General features: G+C 40.6%; 1 protein-coding gene across 2 annotated transcripts; it reads left to right on the plus strand.

Annotated features, from left to right (window-relative positions):
- The first annotated feature begins 576 nt into the window (after positions 1 to 576).
- LOC103369899 (poliovirus receptor homolog) lies at positions 577 to 14822 on the plus strand. 2 transcript variants are annotated; one of them, XM_008298744.1, is made up of 7 exons: positions 577 to 725; positions 1207 to 1287; positions 1390 to 1710; positions 3289 to 3618; positions 7629 to 7913; positions 10125 to 10226; positions 13462 to 14822. In XM_008298744.1, the coding sequence occupies exons 2-7, from the start codon at positions 1215 to 1217 to the stop codon at positions 13467 to 13469; spliced, it is 1119 nt and encodes a 372-aa protein (XP_008296966.1). In that variant the 5' UTR covers positions 577 to 725; positions 1207 to 1214; the 3' UTR covers positions 13470 to 14822. The 2 variants fall into 2 exon arrangements, with proteins under 2 accessions (XP_008296966.1, XP_008296965.1); XM_008298743.1 differs by having other exon boundaries at positions 13478 to 14822.
- The last annotated feature ends 3045 nt before the right edge of the window (positions 14823 to 17867 follow it).

Raw genomic sequence — 17867 nt, forward strand, 5'->3', positions numbered from 1 at the left:
TGGTAAAGAAGCTGTATTTAACATTTGAAAAACATATTTTCTTTATCAACCCCTTCACACAGAGGGACTACATATATGTCTATGCATGAACGCAATATTTCTTGCAAGTTTGTATATTTGTTGTTGTTATTGTTGTTGTTGTTATTGTTGTTGTTGTTCTTTCTTGTGTTTCTAACTGGTTTGAAGTTGGGGGGGAATGAAGTTGTATAACTAATGTTACGAGGCCACTGGTAATCCAAAATCTGGCCAAACCCCAAACAATACAAAATAAATAACAACAACAACAAAAAAAAACTTAGAATTTAATCCATTAAATTAAAAAAAAAAATGCTTATTATTTAGCCATGCGTAAATTATGTTGTACGGAAACTCTTCAATATTGGTACACTGTTACGGGATTGCTGCGAAAGACATTTCATGCAGATACATCTCCATCGGCCTCATTTAAGCAGTGCGCACAAAGTGACACTAGAGAGCAGTGTGAGCCCAAAACATGAGCTATTTTTTGGGACCACAGCACCACTTCAGTGCGCCGCTGCAGCCGGCAGCTGTTCACTGTGCTGGTGGTGCGCTCAGTAGAAAACATTTGGATGCGTAAAAATAGTTTCTCGTTTGTTCTGGAGCGATGTCACCAAAACGTGCTGGATCGTAATGATGCCCGAGATGTTGCAGAGGTAGAACGTCTGAAACTGTTGGCTTTAAACTTTTGTATTAGGACACAAGAGGTAAGTGTTTCCAATATTTAAGTGTGTCGTTTCTATGATAAACCGACTAGAGAATATGTGACAGATGTTTGAGCTCTTCTTTGTTCGCTTGATTAACTACAGATGATCTCATTTAACCAAAAGGGAAAAAAAGTGAAACTTTTATATAAGTGCAGCATATATTTCCTGTGTAATGATTGTGTTCATTTAAGTTATTTGCATGTTTGTTTTATACATCTTTAAATGGTTAAGTCAGTGATGTGGCAGAAAAAACGGGCTTTGATAACTTTAAGACTCACTGTGCACACTGATCTAAAGATCTGTGCACAATGGATGTTATAGCCCTTCAGAAAAATACTTCGCTTTGCCTATAGCAGTAAAATAAAATGAGATTAGATTGTATCACTCCTTCTATAATCAGGAGAGTTTTAGTTTATGTTGGGCGGACTATGCTCATTTATGAAATCTCAGTTCCTCTCTTCCACCTCTTCCTCCTGAGCAGTGAAGAAGATGATGGTCCAGGCCTCATGTAGGATCTATCTGAAGGTGTGTTTAGTCCTATTGATGGTGGGACAACTACAGGGTGAGTATAGCAGAGGAGAGAGAAAAAAAGTCCATCTGAGACCTGTTAAGCTTATTGTTTCCTATGCAAAGTGTGAGACTAACATATTAGTAAATGTTTCAGGCAAAGTAACAGCACCAGAGCGACTGGAAGCTCCAGTGGAGAAGCCCTTCACCCTGACCTGCACTGTTTCGAAGGAGCGAGGGGAATCCTTGAGGCAGGTGCGTTGGCTGGACGTCCAGAACCAGACCCTGCTGAGCTACCAGCCCGGCAACAGAGACAGCGTGAGCGGACAGCAGCACGTGGAGCTCGCCTCCTCCCCGAGGGACACGTCGGCCATCACCATTCGCAGGGTGGGCTTCCGCGACGAAGGATGCTACACGTGCATCTTTGACCTGCATCCTACGGGTTCAAAGCAGGGAGTGACGTGTCTCACTGTTACCGGTGAGTAAGGCCTTTGGTTATAAGAATGTTGATCCTAATGAATGAAAATGTGAACAACGCCAGAATGTTATAGTTTAGATAAAGACCATGCATGTCTAACCTCAGAAGCCACAGGTCCCCAACCATATAAATGTATCATAGATATCACAATAGATAGCAGTCTCAATGCAGAATAGGAACGGATACACATTTATATATGACTATAGTGGAAATAGTTTATTTCTCTTCCTATAATAAGTCATTAAATGTGAATAAATGATCGCTAGTTAATTGAAATAAAATGACAGCTGTCTAAATGTAATTACTGAACAAGCTCATGTTGCATGATGTCATTGTCGATGTGCTTTAGTGTTCATAATCTTTGGGAAGGGGGACAAAAATGTTGAAAATTAAATGGGATTTGCATGATTTATGGTATACTGGAGATGCCCTTTTATCATCTCTAGCATGCCTGAAGGGACTGAAGGTGCTGACCATAAACTGCAGTGAGGAGTCCAGAGTTCAGCTCCCATCTCTTGCTTATCAGATTTCCTGTCATCCGTGTACTGTCTACCACTCTAAAAGACTTAAAATAAAGCTTCTGTTTTGTAGCCTAATAATTAGATCAGAGGGATAAGAAAGAAGTCACAGGCATTTAGATCTAAGAGGTTTGCTGCTGCTTTTATTTGAACTCATAACAGAGATTTTAATGGTTAAAAGTGGAACAAACTTAGATTAAGTATTGAACAGCTGAAGCCGTGTACTGTATTGAAATGCAGTGATGAAGCTTAGAAAAGCAGCTGCAACACTTACAGTATGCAGAAAAAAATGAATGCAAAAAAATATAGACTTAGCTATAGTCATCTCTAATAAGCTAGATTCTCAATCATGACACAGAAAAGTCATGAACTGGGTGGGAGAAGCCTCCGCTTGACGCCTGGTTGAGTAATGATCTCGGTGACACAGTGAAGGCAGATCTCGACCCTCTGAGAGGAACCGGGGAACTCGGGTATCCTGATATAGTGGCCTGAATGAAAGGCCTGTCTTCTGTTTGATAAATTATCAGTATCATTCACATCTGTTTTCTGTTTGATTTAGAGATTTGTCAGAGTAATTATTCAATATAAAGCGGCTCTCAGTGTAAGTGAAAACTAACAGGGCTTAATACAGAGATGTCACATGAGAATCATAAAGATGGTTGTCTGAATTCAGTTTCCATCTCTTCCTTCCCTGCTGGCCTTGTAATGGTTTAACTGATTTTGGATGCCTGCCTGTTGCACCCGACCATTAAAAAATGAAACTATGCGAATACAGATGTCCTCAACCACTGCTAACCTCTGAACACAAGTTGATGAGCCTGCTGAGGCTCAGCCAGTCATGTTAATAAAGAGCTGTGGAGCGGTGGGAGAAGGAGGGCTCATTTTACTAACCAGAAACAGCTGCTGCAGATTCCAGTGACTGGTTTCTGTTTTGGGTGCCTCATATTTCTGAATATTCACATTGTCCCATTTGCACCCTCTGTCTCCCTGTTCCCTTCCTTATCCTTTCTCCTAATCCATCATTCTTTCACTGGATGGTGGGCTTGTTTTACCCCCACAGCTCAAGTCACCGCTGACAGCAACAAAACAGCAGTGAGCGGCAAGAGGGCCTCCCTTTCGTGCTCCTACGGCCTGCCAGAAAAGGTGCAGCAGATCGTATGGAAACACATTCCTGCCCAAGGAGAGTCCACAGAGGTGGCCTCCTTTGCAAAGAGGAGCGACCCCATGATCGAGCCGCCGTACCAGGGAAGGGTCTGGCTCAGCGCCTCCCTGTCTGACAGTCAGCTCACCATCCAGCCAGTCTCCATCCAGGACGAGGGCTGCTACACCTGCCTGTATGACACATTACCCGATGGGCCGAAGAGCTCCGTGATTTGCCTCTCCACCTATGGTAAACATCTGTTTTTCTCAGTAAGCTGGCCCACGTGGAAATGCAGGAGGTGTACAAAACCTTATTATGTGCAACATAAATCTTGATAAAAGGATTAACTTGATACAATCTTTGAAAGTGTCATTAGCTGTTGTAATCTTTCCTGCTCCTCATGCTGGTTGTGTAGTGATACCTTTCTCGTGCAGCATCGATGTAAGGGAATCCAAACTTCTTCCATGTGCAAAAACACCTCCTTAACAGAAATATTCATTTTGGGAAAAATGCTTTTTTGCCTTCTTAACAAGAGAAATATACAAATTGAATCTTCAGCTGGAGTTAACATGAAGCTATCACAGCCTTTGTTCACTAACTGGTGGCAGTCAGTAGGTTTACTGTTTCGTCTCGGTAGCAAGTTGTACATGAAACCGCCAGAATATATCCCTCTTCTGTAGCTCAGCAAAGAAACATCAAACTCATGTGGAAACATCGGGCAAACGTTGTGTTAAATAGACTGTGACCTGGAAAGATTCTCGCTTGATTTAGTTAATTCAGACAATTAAAGCCTCTAATTAGTCTCCTGAAATGTCCAAACCTACTCTGGTGTTCTTTTATTTAAATGTTTTTAAATTAAGTGTTGGACAAGTGGAAAAATCTGACGTGTTGCCAGCATGAGATGAAAAGTCAAGGGAACAATAACGCTGACTGTCTGTACCAAATGACCCTCAAGATTTCACACCAAATTTCAAGGCAGTCAATCACGCTGACATAGTTTACTCTGGCGTAGCAGACTGACCCACAATTACATCTCGGAGGCCATAAATCTTTTTGCTGCCAGTGCTATTGCTGCTGTTACAGTTACAATCGTGCTACTTCCGTGTTGACCTCACTGGTAGAACTTAGAAAGGTTTTTCAGATGCACATATTTGAAGGAGGCTGCAAGGTGGCTCGGTGGTTAGCACCGTTGTCTCGCAGCAAGAAGGTCACCAGGATCTTTCTGCGTGGAGTTTGTATGCTCTCCCCGTGCAGCGTGGGTTCTCTCCAGGTTCTCTGGCTTCCTCCCACACAGTCCAAAAGACATGTTGAGGTTAATTGGTGATTCTAAATTGTCCGTAGGTGTGAATGTGAGTGTGCTTGGTTGTCTGTCTCTAAGTGTAGCCCTGTGATAGACTGGTGACCTGTCCAGGGTGTCCCCTGCCTTCACCCTGAGTCAGCTGGGATAGACTCCAGCCCCCCCGCGACCCTAGTGAGGATCAAGCGGTGTATATATAATGGATGGATGGATGGATGGATGGATGGATGGATATTTGAAGGGCTGTAGTCGTTAGTGAATGTGTTCCACAACAGATTAGAAAATAAACTAAAATTTCAAATCAAAATCACATTAAAACAATAAAATTAGCAAATTCCAAATGTTGCAGTTCAGGATATATGTCTGATCCAGAGTTCTAACTGTCCCACGAATGGTTTTATAAATTCACAGCATCCCGCTAGTGTGACAGTCACACTTCTGCTGGTATCTAATGTCTTAACGCTCCATCACATGTTTTAAATCTATTACATAGAGGATAATGAACCAAAGCTCGACTTTAAAGCGTTTTATCGCAAATCGAATGGTAACATCTGTCAGAAAAATCGCAATTAGATATTTTCCTCCAATCGTTCAGCCCGACACTGGATGTAGGAGCTGAGAGGATGTGGGGAAAACATAGGACTTCGTTCCAAGTGCAGGAGGACTTAGTCTGGACTTTGCAGGCAGGAAAGACAGGTACGCCTGGGATTTACACAGGAATGTTGATCTCTCTTTTTTGGTTGTGGCTACTTTTTTTTTTGCTTTTATGATCCAGCAGTAAGGCCGGGTGTCGGCTGATATGTTAACGCACGCGCGCACACACACACAGAACTAATGTGTTCATGTAAAGAATGGACCATTCGAAAGAATGATGGAGGCAGGGAGTGAGGTCCTGATGCATGACTGTGTCAGTGTTTGCAGCACACAGTGATTCCCTCTGTGCTTTGTCTCGCTCTCCCTTTGTGCTCGTTCGCTTTTCCACTTTTCTCCCGTTCCCTTTCTCTCACAGTTATCTCAAGAAACAGATGTGCTTTTGTTTGAAATTGAACTGTACAGTACAGTAGGTGTTCCTAGCGCTGAGGCACGATTAGCATTAAACTTTTTTCTTGCTGTCCGTTACTGCCAGCAGGCTTCCACCCCCGTTCCACTTTGGATGTGACGTGATTCCTCCCTCCTTTTCACCCACTTTCTAACAAACTGTCCGTGAAAAACGATGACGAAAACACTTTTGTCATCAGTAGGTCACTGCATGACTCCAGATTGTTTGAAATATTCTCACAACAGAAAGAAATTACGATTTTACAACATGAGTAAATAATAAAGCAAATCTAAGCAAATTCAAAATTCGCTTTGTAAGTTAGAAAATGTCTGAGAGGCCTCTATAAGAGCATTTCAATTGGAAAAAAAAGCTCAAAACTTGTAGTTTTCTTTACATTTTTAAGCATTTAAACATTATCAAACAATGTAATCAAAATTGGTTTTGTAATGCAGTTGCTCTGCAAAAAAATCAAGTAATCACAGCTGAGGGGATCATTGGGTTCAACTCTACACAGATAAGGAGACTGAAGTAAAGATTGTTGTACACCCTCAGCCAATTTGTCATACAAAATGTGTGTGGTGGAAGAACTATTCCAATTATTTAGTTAAGTATTCGCATCAACAGTGTTGATATGGGTAATATACTCAAATTTTAATGTACTTATGTAAATATCAAAAGCAGAAGTACTCACTATATAGAAAAAAATGTCTAACATATTAAAACACGTGATGAGTGATGTATTTGGATTGCGATAATTAATTTAATTTGATGAAGTTAGTTAAAGTGAAGCTAATTTTATCTACTTTATATGCTGTTGTGTATATTTATCAGTACAAATACATTATATTTTATGTGCTTATGATTGATAGAAACCGTGTGGAAACGTTTTTTTATATGTTTCTTAATTATGTTTCTATAATTTTTTATTATTTTAGATGCTTTAGATACAAATGTCATACTGAAACAGTCAAGTAAACTAAAAGCATCCCAAAATTGCAGTTGAGTGCAGTAATTACATCAACAAATTTAACTGGAAACTATATGAAAACAGTAAATATATAAATTAATTTACTTTTAGAGTAGCTGGAAAATGACGATCTTTATACTGTGTGCCCGAACAACAATCAAATCACACATATTTACATTTGGACATGTATGATTTTATATTATCTACATAATAGTAGTGCCGAGTTGGTGTTGATGGAAATTTTAAATAAAGAACCACAAACCTTCCAAATTTCACGGCGGCTTCCTGCTCCTTCGGGTATCATTATGGTTTGGATTATTCTCAGAATTTGTTCCTGTTGTCCTTTTGAACCACCCCAAAATTTTTGACGCAATCCACAACGATGGTGGGTGAAGCTCATCAGTCAGAAGTCTGAGAAGATGCTAAAGCCATGAGGGCCAAATATCTGTGGCTAAATGCGTTCCTGCCAACAAAAATGTTCTGGGTTCCAGCGCATCACATTCCTCGCTGAGCCCGGAGAACAGGGAATTGAAAGCAGCCAGACGTTTACTTATGGATCTTAAGAGTGCAGGAATTCACATATCTTCGCTGATCCGAAAGCTTTAAGGTTTTATCCCAGGTATCATCGCCGCAATTCAGCTGAAGACACTTACAAGATACACAACCGCAAACTAAACCAAGATATGAATTTGGGCCAATTTGTGGTTTGAAATAATCGGTTTCATATGCCCACCCTACCACAGCATACTTTACATATTTTACTCAGTGTTACAGTTTTTGTTTTTTACTACTATGTCATAACATCTTGAGAGCTTTCAGATTGAAAAAAATAGCAGCAAGCTTCAGTAAACCCGTCATCTGTGCCACATGCAGTCTATCGAACAGTATGTTTGTGAGTAAATGTCTGCCAGTGTGTGGTTTACTTCTATCTTACTGTCGCTCTTTATTCCTCCCAGTGCTGCCGAAACCTCAGGTGAGCTACAAGACCACCTCTCCGGGTGTGATCGAGGCCAACTGCACCTGTGTGTCGAGGCCTCCAGCGGAGATTGTGTGGAACGTGGAGAGAGATAACCGCACCATGGGCCCCCCCGTGACCACGCAGCTCCCTCAGGGCGACGGGACCACCCTGGTCATCAGTACGCTGACCGTCCAATCAGGGCTGCTCAAAGACGTGTCCGTCAAATGCTTGGTGCACCACAAAGGGCTTGAGTCACCCATAGCTGTATCCATGAACACTAAGAGTGAGTTGGTGGCAGTAAATCTTTGCATTCCCGTGGATCTCCATCATCACTAATAACATTGTGTTTTTTTTTTGTCTTGGCCCACTCCAAGCCTTTTATATATATCATCACATACCTGAAAACAGAGAATGTTGTTGAATGTCAGCCATCATTGCAGTCGTTCTCATACTTGCACATCCTTCAGATGAGTGTCTCACTTACCTCTACAGAGCTGTTTCTAAAATCTGTTTTGCTGAGAGGCATAGGTCAGCATTTTCGGAAATATGCTTAGATGAGAAGTTCTCTATCGCTCTCGTCTTTGTCTCCAAGAAGCTACAGATAACAAAGACCATGAATGTGTCAAGATGAACTTGATGCTGGATTACAAGATGGTGCCTCATGCATTCAAATGATAGTTGCATCAGTGGCACATGTGCTAAAGAAGTTTTCCACGCTTCCTCCATTAGATACCCCAATGTTCCACTTGCCCTCTCAATTTTAGGCTCATAGGGCAAGTGTGTCAGCGTCCCTCTTAGCCAAGTGTACAGGGAGCATGCTGACCCAGCTGACGTTTTCTTTGCTCACATGAATGGGACAAAATCAAATAATTATATGGTGTTTTTAGACATTTTAAGTGGATCAAATGGGATGCGGAAGTCGTAGTAATGCAGTCTGGCCATTATAGCACAGTTGGACTGGTTCTTGAGGCCTAGTCTTGATTAGCCAGACCATCACTGACACCACACTGTGCAGAATGGTCGAGCTGTGCCCCATTATCATTCTGCTCTACAGTAAAAAAAAAAAAAGCGTTCTGGTTTCTTTGGCTGTTTTCTTAAAACAAATCAAAATCGTCTTAAGTTTTGCTGAGCTTAGGATGCAGTGATGGTGAGCCACCACAATAGTGACGGACTTTGTTTTGGTGGAACAGTTGAATGCAGGGAGGTGAGTGTTGTCATTAAAATAGCAAGGCTGGCTTATTACACAATCCTGTAAAGCTTGAAATTGTCAGTGTGGTAGGTTGCATCCCGGATGTTGCTGATGTGTGCTGTAGTGAAGGGGATTTTGAAAACGGTAATGGTAGATGGTGGAAGGAGAGAAGAAACCTGCTGGAAATGCACAGCGACTGGTTGACTTAGACTTGCAGTCGCAACTGGTGATTCAGACAGTCAGGGGCTTGACAAAGATTGGTAACACAAGACACAGGAAGCTTGGCTCTACCCAAATCACTGATCTGCAAAACCCTGATCAGATTTAACTAATAAGCTCTGGTAATTAACGAGATTTAGATGGTTTTTGAATTATGATCTTCAAGCAGAGCCAGGCTAACCTACCTCTTTCTATTTTTTTTGCCAAGTTAAACTAACAGACATGTGATATATTTTATAGTTTCATATGAAAGGCAACATTTTTAGCATTATTGAAGGGGAAAAAAATACATTGTAGTCTTTGAACATAATGTAATCCAAGTGGTCTGAGAGAAGACTAAACTCCTGCAACTCCTTTTGGCTCAGTTTTCAGGATTTCAGGAGACTTGGGCTGCTTTAGCCTGGTCACTGGGATAATACAAAGAGCAAGTCCACAATGGAAGCAAGATGTGGTGTTTGAATGAGTTAAACACATGACTTTCACTCAGGAGAGAGCGATTCATATCCTGTGTGAAGCTACAAGTGAATGTTGACTTTTGACCTAATTATTTTGCATGCTTGAAGCGCCTGCATAGGCCCATGCTCGGCTGGTGGCAGAGGTTTAGGACAGAGGAGGGAGAGCTGCAGGACGAGGGATGTACTTTTAAGTTCCTGTGTGTTTATTCCGCCCTTTTCCAGTTTTCTGCCTACTGCAGCTTTAATTAAGAGTTATGAGAGTGATAGTGATCTTCTCAATCCACTCAGTCCTGGAAAGTAAATCTTCAAATCATGCCTTTAGCTGAAAAAAAAAGTCCTCACTAGTTGTAATGCAGCTAATAATTTGCAGCAGATAAATGTGTTTATAACTCGAGCAGCACTGTCAATTATAAGCTTCAATTTAATTTTAATGGGTCAAGAGTGCACCAATTAGAGAGCAACACTATAAATTCAATCGCAGATTTAATCGGGGACGGTCCATAATTGGAAAGCTGTGCCCAGACCGGCTCAGGCTTTGGCACACACAGCCACATAAATACCAGCATCTAAATTACACATTTATGGCAGATAATAAAACTCCTAATCAGGTCTCTGTTTTTTTTCCTTCTAGTTGGAACGGCTCTCACCATCCTGATCTCAGTCACCACAGTAGCGGCTCTGCTGGTTATGTCGCTGTGCTTCTGCCTTTGGAAGTGTTTTTTGCGCAAAGAAGGTGAGTGTGTCGAAAAACTGTAGACCATGTATCATGCTCTGATGTGTTTGCTCTTGGCCAAGTGGGTTTTTTTAATATAATGGGTGAAACTGACTAGATAAATTTAAGTTCACAGATATTTTAAACATCTACAGGGACAGAAAAGAAAGCTAGAAAAAAGAATATTATTTTTACATATGAAGAGTTCATTTGCAAAAACAGATAACTCCATTTTTGTAAATTTTCAGAAAACTAATTTTTTGGTGGTTGCCTGAAAAAAAAACAAACAAAACGAAACCGAAGGGAGTTGAACCAAGGGAAAAAAAAAGAAAAAAAAAAAAAAAACCTAAAGTTTGACTGATATTGTCTCAGGTAGACGATGGAAAAGTGGGTTTTCTGAAGGTTTGTGAAGATGGAGTTATCTGTTTTTGCAAATGAGCAATAAATACAGGGACAGAACAGATCTTGTAAAGTACTTTTTTCGTGTATGAGACAGTTCATTTCATGAAGAAGGGAATTAAAACACAATATTTTTGCATTGTGTTTGATTTCATAGCGTGTATAATATCTCTATGTGTAGTTATGTACCATAAGCGTTTTGATGTGGGCGTTCTGCTGGCCTGTTTAGAAAAGCCTTTGCAGAATTCCACTCGCTCCACCTTCATCCTCTTAAACTCCAGGAATCATTAAAAGACAACAGACTTTATAATTTAGGGCTCCCTCCCTGTTGTGGGTTTTGGAAAACTGCCAGGGTGCTCCTGAAGCAATGATGGAACAGTGAGTCACTGGGATGCACTGCAGCACTGTCTCACCTATAAAACACTGGTGTTATATGCTCTGAGATGTTTTTTTTTAATGATTAAGAGTATGCACATTACTCAGTGCTGCTGCTTACTGTATCATCAAGTTAAAGTAATTATCGCATTAATCAGTTTTTTGTATGTTAATAATGAATCAAATTACAATGCACAGTGACAAATGGGGCACATGCATTGAGTTGGGCTTATATTTGAATACACTTAGCACAAGTTATCCCTAAAAATATTGAGATTTGGACTTTGTAACTGATTGCACGATGTCCTGCTCGCACCATTTACATATGACGACATCAAAGCTGTGTCACTTTTTGTCGTTTTTTTCGCTACCTGCACTCCATCTGCACTTTGCTTACGCATGCAATCGTTATTTTCCATCTGTGCATGAACAAAGTCAAGTATAGTAGTGTTGAGGAAATATCTGTCCATCCAGGCGGAGCTAAAACAGCCTCTACAGACAAGACAATTAAAAAAGGATCTGGAGCCGGCATGTCTGCTGCGTTCAGCTGGATTTATACACTGAACACAATGGAACAATCTGTGTTGGATAAAGAACTTACCCGTCTTGGTTTTCATGAGGATTTATTGTGTTTTCTGGGAAGTTTTTTTTTAAACAGTTATATGCTAAATATGGACCCAAATGCAATGCTTAGAGCACACAAGAGAGGTTTAAAGGATACGTTGTTGTCGTATTTGATGGTGAGGAAGGTTGGTGATCCTAGAAGAGAGTTTAGTGTCTAGCTGCAGCAATGGAGGTCTCGGTGAAGGGAGAGAACGCTCCAGGAGAGGATCCAGGAAGGCCCGAAGGTTGGTTAGACTGGTGGAGGCACCGGGCGTGTGCAGGGAATGAAGCTGGACTGAGCATGTAGAGGCTCAAGAGCTGAGCATAGAGGTCTGGAGCAGTAGGTGGATATCCAGCACAAGAAGGCTGCCTGAAGCACAACAGAAACACTAGAAGTATAAACCTCAGTAGAGGTTGACCAAGGCCGTACTACCGTGTACATATGCAGAACGGTGTGGCGCAACTGGAGAGACAAGCTGGAGTTTTTATGCAGCAGGAGGTTGGGAAATGAAGGTTAGATATGTTCAAGGATTACTACCAGAAAAAGAAGAGCAGAGAAAACTGAAAAAGCTGAAAAGTAATTCAGCATTTGTTGTACCAACACATGGCATCAGTCCAACAGAATGGACATCATGAAACAACAAAGTACGCACTTTAATAGAAATAATAATGAGCAGATGGAGAGTGGTGCCGTAGACCAGAAAGTCAGTAACAAATGTATCCACCCTTTTCATCACCTAGCGTCCTCCATCCTATCAATGTTAAACAAATGTGACTGATGACCCACTGGAGCCGATTATAGCAGCACTCTGCGGTTAGATCAAGGCCTTGGTGGGCACCACAAAATTGCAAACCAACTTCCTTCTGGTGGTAACTCACAGTTTCAGCAGATATCCAATGACTGTGCAAATCAACAACTTCATCAGCAGTCTCTTCTGCATATGATTGTCTGTCATGCAGCACTATCTGAAACTGTTTCCTAGGTAACAAATGATGGAGTTGTGCAGCTCTTTCTGATATGCCACTATCCAGGATGCCAACAGCATGTTTTTGTCTTTCTTTTGTCATGTGGCATTGTGTCAATCAAGCAAAGCTGCGTTTTAAGGTGGCCGTTTATAGTCGCTTCATGGTTGTCCCAATGTCTTGTGCACAACTTACCCTTAGCTCTTTTCTATTTCTAACAATAGAAGTGAGATTTCAAACTTTTTCTATAAAGTCAGAAAAGAAGACCATTTGCATGTTGTGTTTATAATTTTGTTCACTGTACAAGGAGAAGAGTGAGGCACTGCCAGGATCCTGACACTTATTCTGATCAACATGCTTTATTTTTTATATGTGAACCTAATATTGCTACTTTATAGCACGTGATTTACAAACTAAGTGTACAGTCGTCCTCAAATGTATTCATACCCTTGCATTAAAGAAGGAAAGAAACAGCTGTCACTGAAATTGACAAAAGCAATGATAAATAAAAAAATAAATAAATCATGATATTGCTTTTGAATTGTGGTTCTCTCAATCAGACTTCTGCACCTGTTGACAGGTATTTTGATTTTGGCCCACTGCTCATCAGCAAGGTGCTCTAGTTTGTTTGGGACAGCTTTTTTTTTTTTTTTTTTAAATTATTCTCTTCAACCACAATTCATAAGCCATGCCATATTTCACTAAATTATAATTTAGCAAATTTTTATTTATTATTACTTTTTACAGTTTCTAGTTTTTTGAGTGACTCTTGTGAATTTTGCCTTTTCTTTAATGGAAGAGTATGAATACCTTTGAGGACGACTGTATTTGTATGCAGCAAAAATTTGTTTTATTTTTTTTATTTATTTTTTTATTTTTTTTAAGCATTTTTGTGTCACCACACGTTTCGTTTCAGCTGATTAATCTTTCAGATGAGACCAGCCACTGAGAGGAGAAGGCCACGCTTGTCAGAGCCAGCCTTGCAGAATTGCTTCCCTTTGCTGCATCTTCATCATCACTACCTTGGCACAAAGGGAAGATGCTCCGACACACCTCCGTAGGATGTCCAGTACAATCTTGTTCATGAGCACCAACTGGACAAACGACATTCAACTCTGCTCTGCTGCCTCTGCGTCCGACTCTTATATAATCTCCAGGCTGTCCTCACATGGTGTCTATGAAGAACTCCGGAGCAGATCCTTTTATTTCTCTCTGACTCTGTAATTGATGATCACGCATTCCACGAGCAACTGCAAAATTAAATACAGTGATTTTTTATTTTTTTTTGCACCGTATTGCATGTCCTCAAGATAGTTTCCTGTCTTTGCCTGTATGTTTCACCTGCTCCTTAAGGGAAAGGTTTTATGTTTTTCTGTCAGTGACATGAACATGGGCTCTCAATCTCGTAGTTCTTCTGTAAATACTCATTAGCAAATGTGTATTTATCCACAGCTGAAAATGTTCCCTCATAACTCATTATTTACTCTCGTTGAAATGATAAAAGAAAATGCCGATGATGTAGCCTTTTTTTTTTTTTAACATTGATAATATTGCACCCAGTTAGTTCCCACAGCCAAACCAGCATTGTAGAGACGAACTAACACGAACGCCACTTTGGTGCATTGTGAAAAGCTGGGTGGGGTCACGGGTGGTATTAGACAAACTAAAGGGCTGCATACTTATATCTTACTTGTGTAATTTCTACATGTTTCAAAGTCTGTGTTCGTGTGTGTGTGTCTGTTCGAGGTTGAGTTCACGGTCAGATGGCTTAAATCAATCGCCTGAGGAAACGGCACTGAAACCTTTTTCGGTGCCCCCTGAAAGGAATGCGTGTCTTGTTGCCACAGCGGCTCCTCCACACATCCAACTCACTTTTCTGTTGCACTGCATCGAAGTGGCACCGACATAATATAATGCAATGATGCTGAGGTAATATGTTCGCAGGTGCTTTAAAAAAAAAAAAACGCTTTGTGTTTAAAATAGCAATGCATATCAAGGCATATGATTTGCATCTGTCAGCTACTTGCTTTAACAAGAATGCCATGAAGGACAGAGTTAAGGCAGCGTTCTTCTGGAGTTTCAGTACAAGCATGCAACACTGATCGTGAGCACACACCTTACAGTAGAATACTTCTGAAAGTGGTTTCAGAGCATTTTTTACACAAGCAGAAATGTGTTGTAGCATCCAGTCAGAAAAGATGCATCACAACCAACCACGTATGTAAAGTTGTTGTAATAAAAGCAGCAAACTCAATAATAAAAAAAAATCAAAAAGAACACACCTCTGTATCTTTATCTGTGTCACTCACTTTTTAGCTTCTCAGCTTTGTACATCTTACACTGGATTCTGGAGAACACGAAATTCCTTTCTGCTGTGCCAAACATGGCTGCCAGATGCTCATTTTTGAGGCATTTCTTTTTTCTTTTTTCTTTTTTAAATCACAAGACAGGCAGGTTCTGGTGGATCTTGCAGAGTGAAAAATTGCACACACGTCGTGCACACGACTTCCCACAGAGGCGACTGTACATGTCAATTCTGCTCTGATGTATGATGTATTCATAAGTTCTGGGATAACATACCGTATTTATATTTTCTTTCGAGATGTGTGTTTGTGGATGTACCTCAGCACTTGTATAAATATATAGAATATGTATGTATCATGAACTAGAAATAATATCACATGTGGAACTAAAACAGGGCCTTAATTAGGCATCAACGCTTCTGAAAAACTAAAACATTTCAATAGTTTTCTAATTGATTTACACTCCTTGCTCATCTTGCAGACATCTGTATTTTTAGAGTATAAAAACCACATGCCGTTAGCATTCCTGCTTACTCTGTCAGACGGTTTTCATGTTGCACTGCTGAGGACACACGCAAGTTCAAATCACACATGTCTCGGACATGTTTAAAACTCTGTTTGCATGTGCTATGAGATCGTGTGCTTCCATGTGCCTGCTTATTAGATGATCCCACAGTCAGAAACGTATGTTCTCCGAAGATCCGAGGCTGAAACGTTTTTCATTCCCATGAAAAGGAATGCGTGTGTATATTTTGGAGTTCAGTGAGTTTGTGTGTGTAAGGAGTGCGGGTGGACAGGTTGTGCCGTGCGTTGAGGCGGGGTGACTTTGTGTTTTGCATTTCAATGCTGCAAGCCTCTAGAAAAAAAAAACAGTAAGCAACAAATTAGAATTTTACTTGAGAGCTGCAAGTTAAACCCAGACGAGCCATTTTGGTCCTCTCAATATCCCTCAACAAACCCCTCAAACCCTGCCTCCTCACTTTGGATCAATAGGTCATCTTCATGCCTAAAGACAATTGAAAAGCTTAAATTAAAGTAAGTTAAACATGAATTTCCACTCACTCAGCATTGAAACATATCTCTAAACTTTCTCAAATTTGAATGTCTTGACTGTTTCATAGTGCGCTGTACTTCTGGACTAGACTTTTAGACTGTTTTGGGAGCAGAACCACAAGCATTCAGGGCTTATGTGCACCTTGTCAGTGGGGGTTTTAAGCTGCAGTGCTGCAGACTGGTGCACACACTGACTTAGTGACCTCAGGCTCGATCTAATCAGGCCCGTCTCAAGCGCTGCCTTCGCACAAGCCTCCATGCTCTCGATCTCTTTGCCAATCTGAATCAGGGCTTTGTCCACCCGAGAAAAAAATACAATTACCAATGTGTGTTTGTGTTTGTGTGTGCGTCTGTGTGACAGAGAGGGAGTGTGTGTGAGAGAGAAAGTACAGACGCAGAACTTGTGTGTGGGCTGCGACTACCAGACATGATGCTGACAAGAAAAATTTCCAACAAGATACAGAAAAGTTGTTCGACTCACTTCCCAGGATTCACACGCAGCATGTCGTGTATATTTTAAACTTTTCACCTTCCTCTCCTGGGTGTGCCTTCTAGAGAGTGGAATGTCATACGTATACAAGCTTTGGGGAAATTTTCAACAAAGGTGGGTTAGAGCTTCATGATGTACATCTGAAGGAACATTGTGTTCGATCAGAAGAAGACTAAATAACTACCACGGTTGTCTATAGGAACTGTAAACTGTACGTGCGGGAAGATGAGCAGTAATGAGGTACTTGTGGTTTCATTGGTTGAATAAGGACGACGACTGAACAGCAATCACAGTCTCAGATGAGCTTTGAAACCGAATGAAAGAAAAAGACTTTAAAGTAATCAGATTAACAAAAGCAGTTCATGGGTGTCTCTGTTTTTTGACCTGATAAAAGTACCCTGTTATGAATGATTATCCTTTCTCAAGTTGACTACATCATGTACGATCTGCCACTTCTCAGGGGAATACTTTGCACATTTCTGCACACTGTAAATATTACTACTACTTTATTAATTACAATTCCTTGGATTGCTACACTTGCCTCCTATTTGTCTTGTATCACTATCTATTGACTTGTTTCTTCTTTAAATCCTTCATCATCCTTGAATAATACTTGTCACCATATCCTCCTTGTATGTGAGAACCCACTCAGCTATAAACCTTACTCTGATAACATCAAACAGAAATGTATGGATTTGTTTCTGCGTCGTCCCCATACTAATAACAAGGTTTGGTTGTTGATAATAGCAGATTATTGCAGATTACTTACTTTACTTTTTTTAAATTTTGTATTGCGATTTTAATCTAAATAAAGCGCAAAGTCAATAGATCTGAAGGTGTCACCAGATCATTGTAAAGAAAGCAAAATTTCTGCTATACATATTTAAGTGTAGGGCTACCAGGTGGATCAGTGGTTAGCATCATTGCCTCGCAGCAAGAAGGCTGCTGGTTCACATCCCAGTAAGGACACTCGGATGGATGAATGGATGGATATCTAAGTGTATTATTTCTCTCTCTTTAACTTTTCTGTAAGTGCTGCTTCTTTTCGTGGTAAAATACTGTCACCTTGCATTGCCTCATAAAATCATTCTGAGAAATGTAACAGTGCCTTTCTCTTTAATCAGGGGTTGCAGGTAGATGCTGATTTGTTTTAAAAGTTCCTCAACGACAGTTACAAACCTCTACCTTACAGGCTACTGACACATTCTTTTAAATGACATCTTAAATTGGTTTCTGTCGTTCCTCTTCTTCTTAGCCCATCAGTCCTATTCTTACATGATTTTTATGTAACTACAGAATGTGTGAAGTGAAAGTAAACGAGGTGTCTCCTACCACACGTAATGTCGACTTCAGAAGTGTTTCCGTCTTTAACTTCCTGCACATTTCGACATAACCACACTGGTGTGGTCAAAAGGCCAGGTTCATAGGCATAAACACTGAGGTTGGTCTCTGACACAAAAAATGGGTGAACTAGAA

Source organism: Stegastes partitus, unplaced genomic scaffold (assembly GCF_000690725.1).
Source record: "Stegastes partitus isolate 25-593 unplaced genomic scaffold, Stegastes_partitus-1.0.2 Scaffold1347, whole genome shotgun sequence".
NCBI lineage: Eukaryota > Metazoa > Chordata > Actinopteri > Pomacentridae > Stegastes > Stegastes partitus.

What these genes read in the sequence shown, in the direction of transcription:
- LOC103369899 (XM_008298743.1), top strand. Translation starts at nt 1,215, where the DNA reads ATGATGGTCCAGGCCTCATGTAGGATCTATCTGAAGGTGTGTTTAGTC. An exon ending in GATGGTGGGACAACTACAGG is followed by an intron (nt 1,288 to 1,389) that starts GTGAGTATAGCA and finishes TAAATGTTTCAG; the next exon opens with GCAAAGTAACAGCACCAGAG. An exon ending in GATTTGCCTCTCCACCTATG is followed by an intron (nt 3,619 to 7,628) that starts GTAAACATCTGT and finishes TATTCCTCCCAG; the next exon opens with TGCTGCCGAAACCTCAGGTG.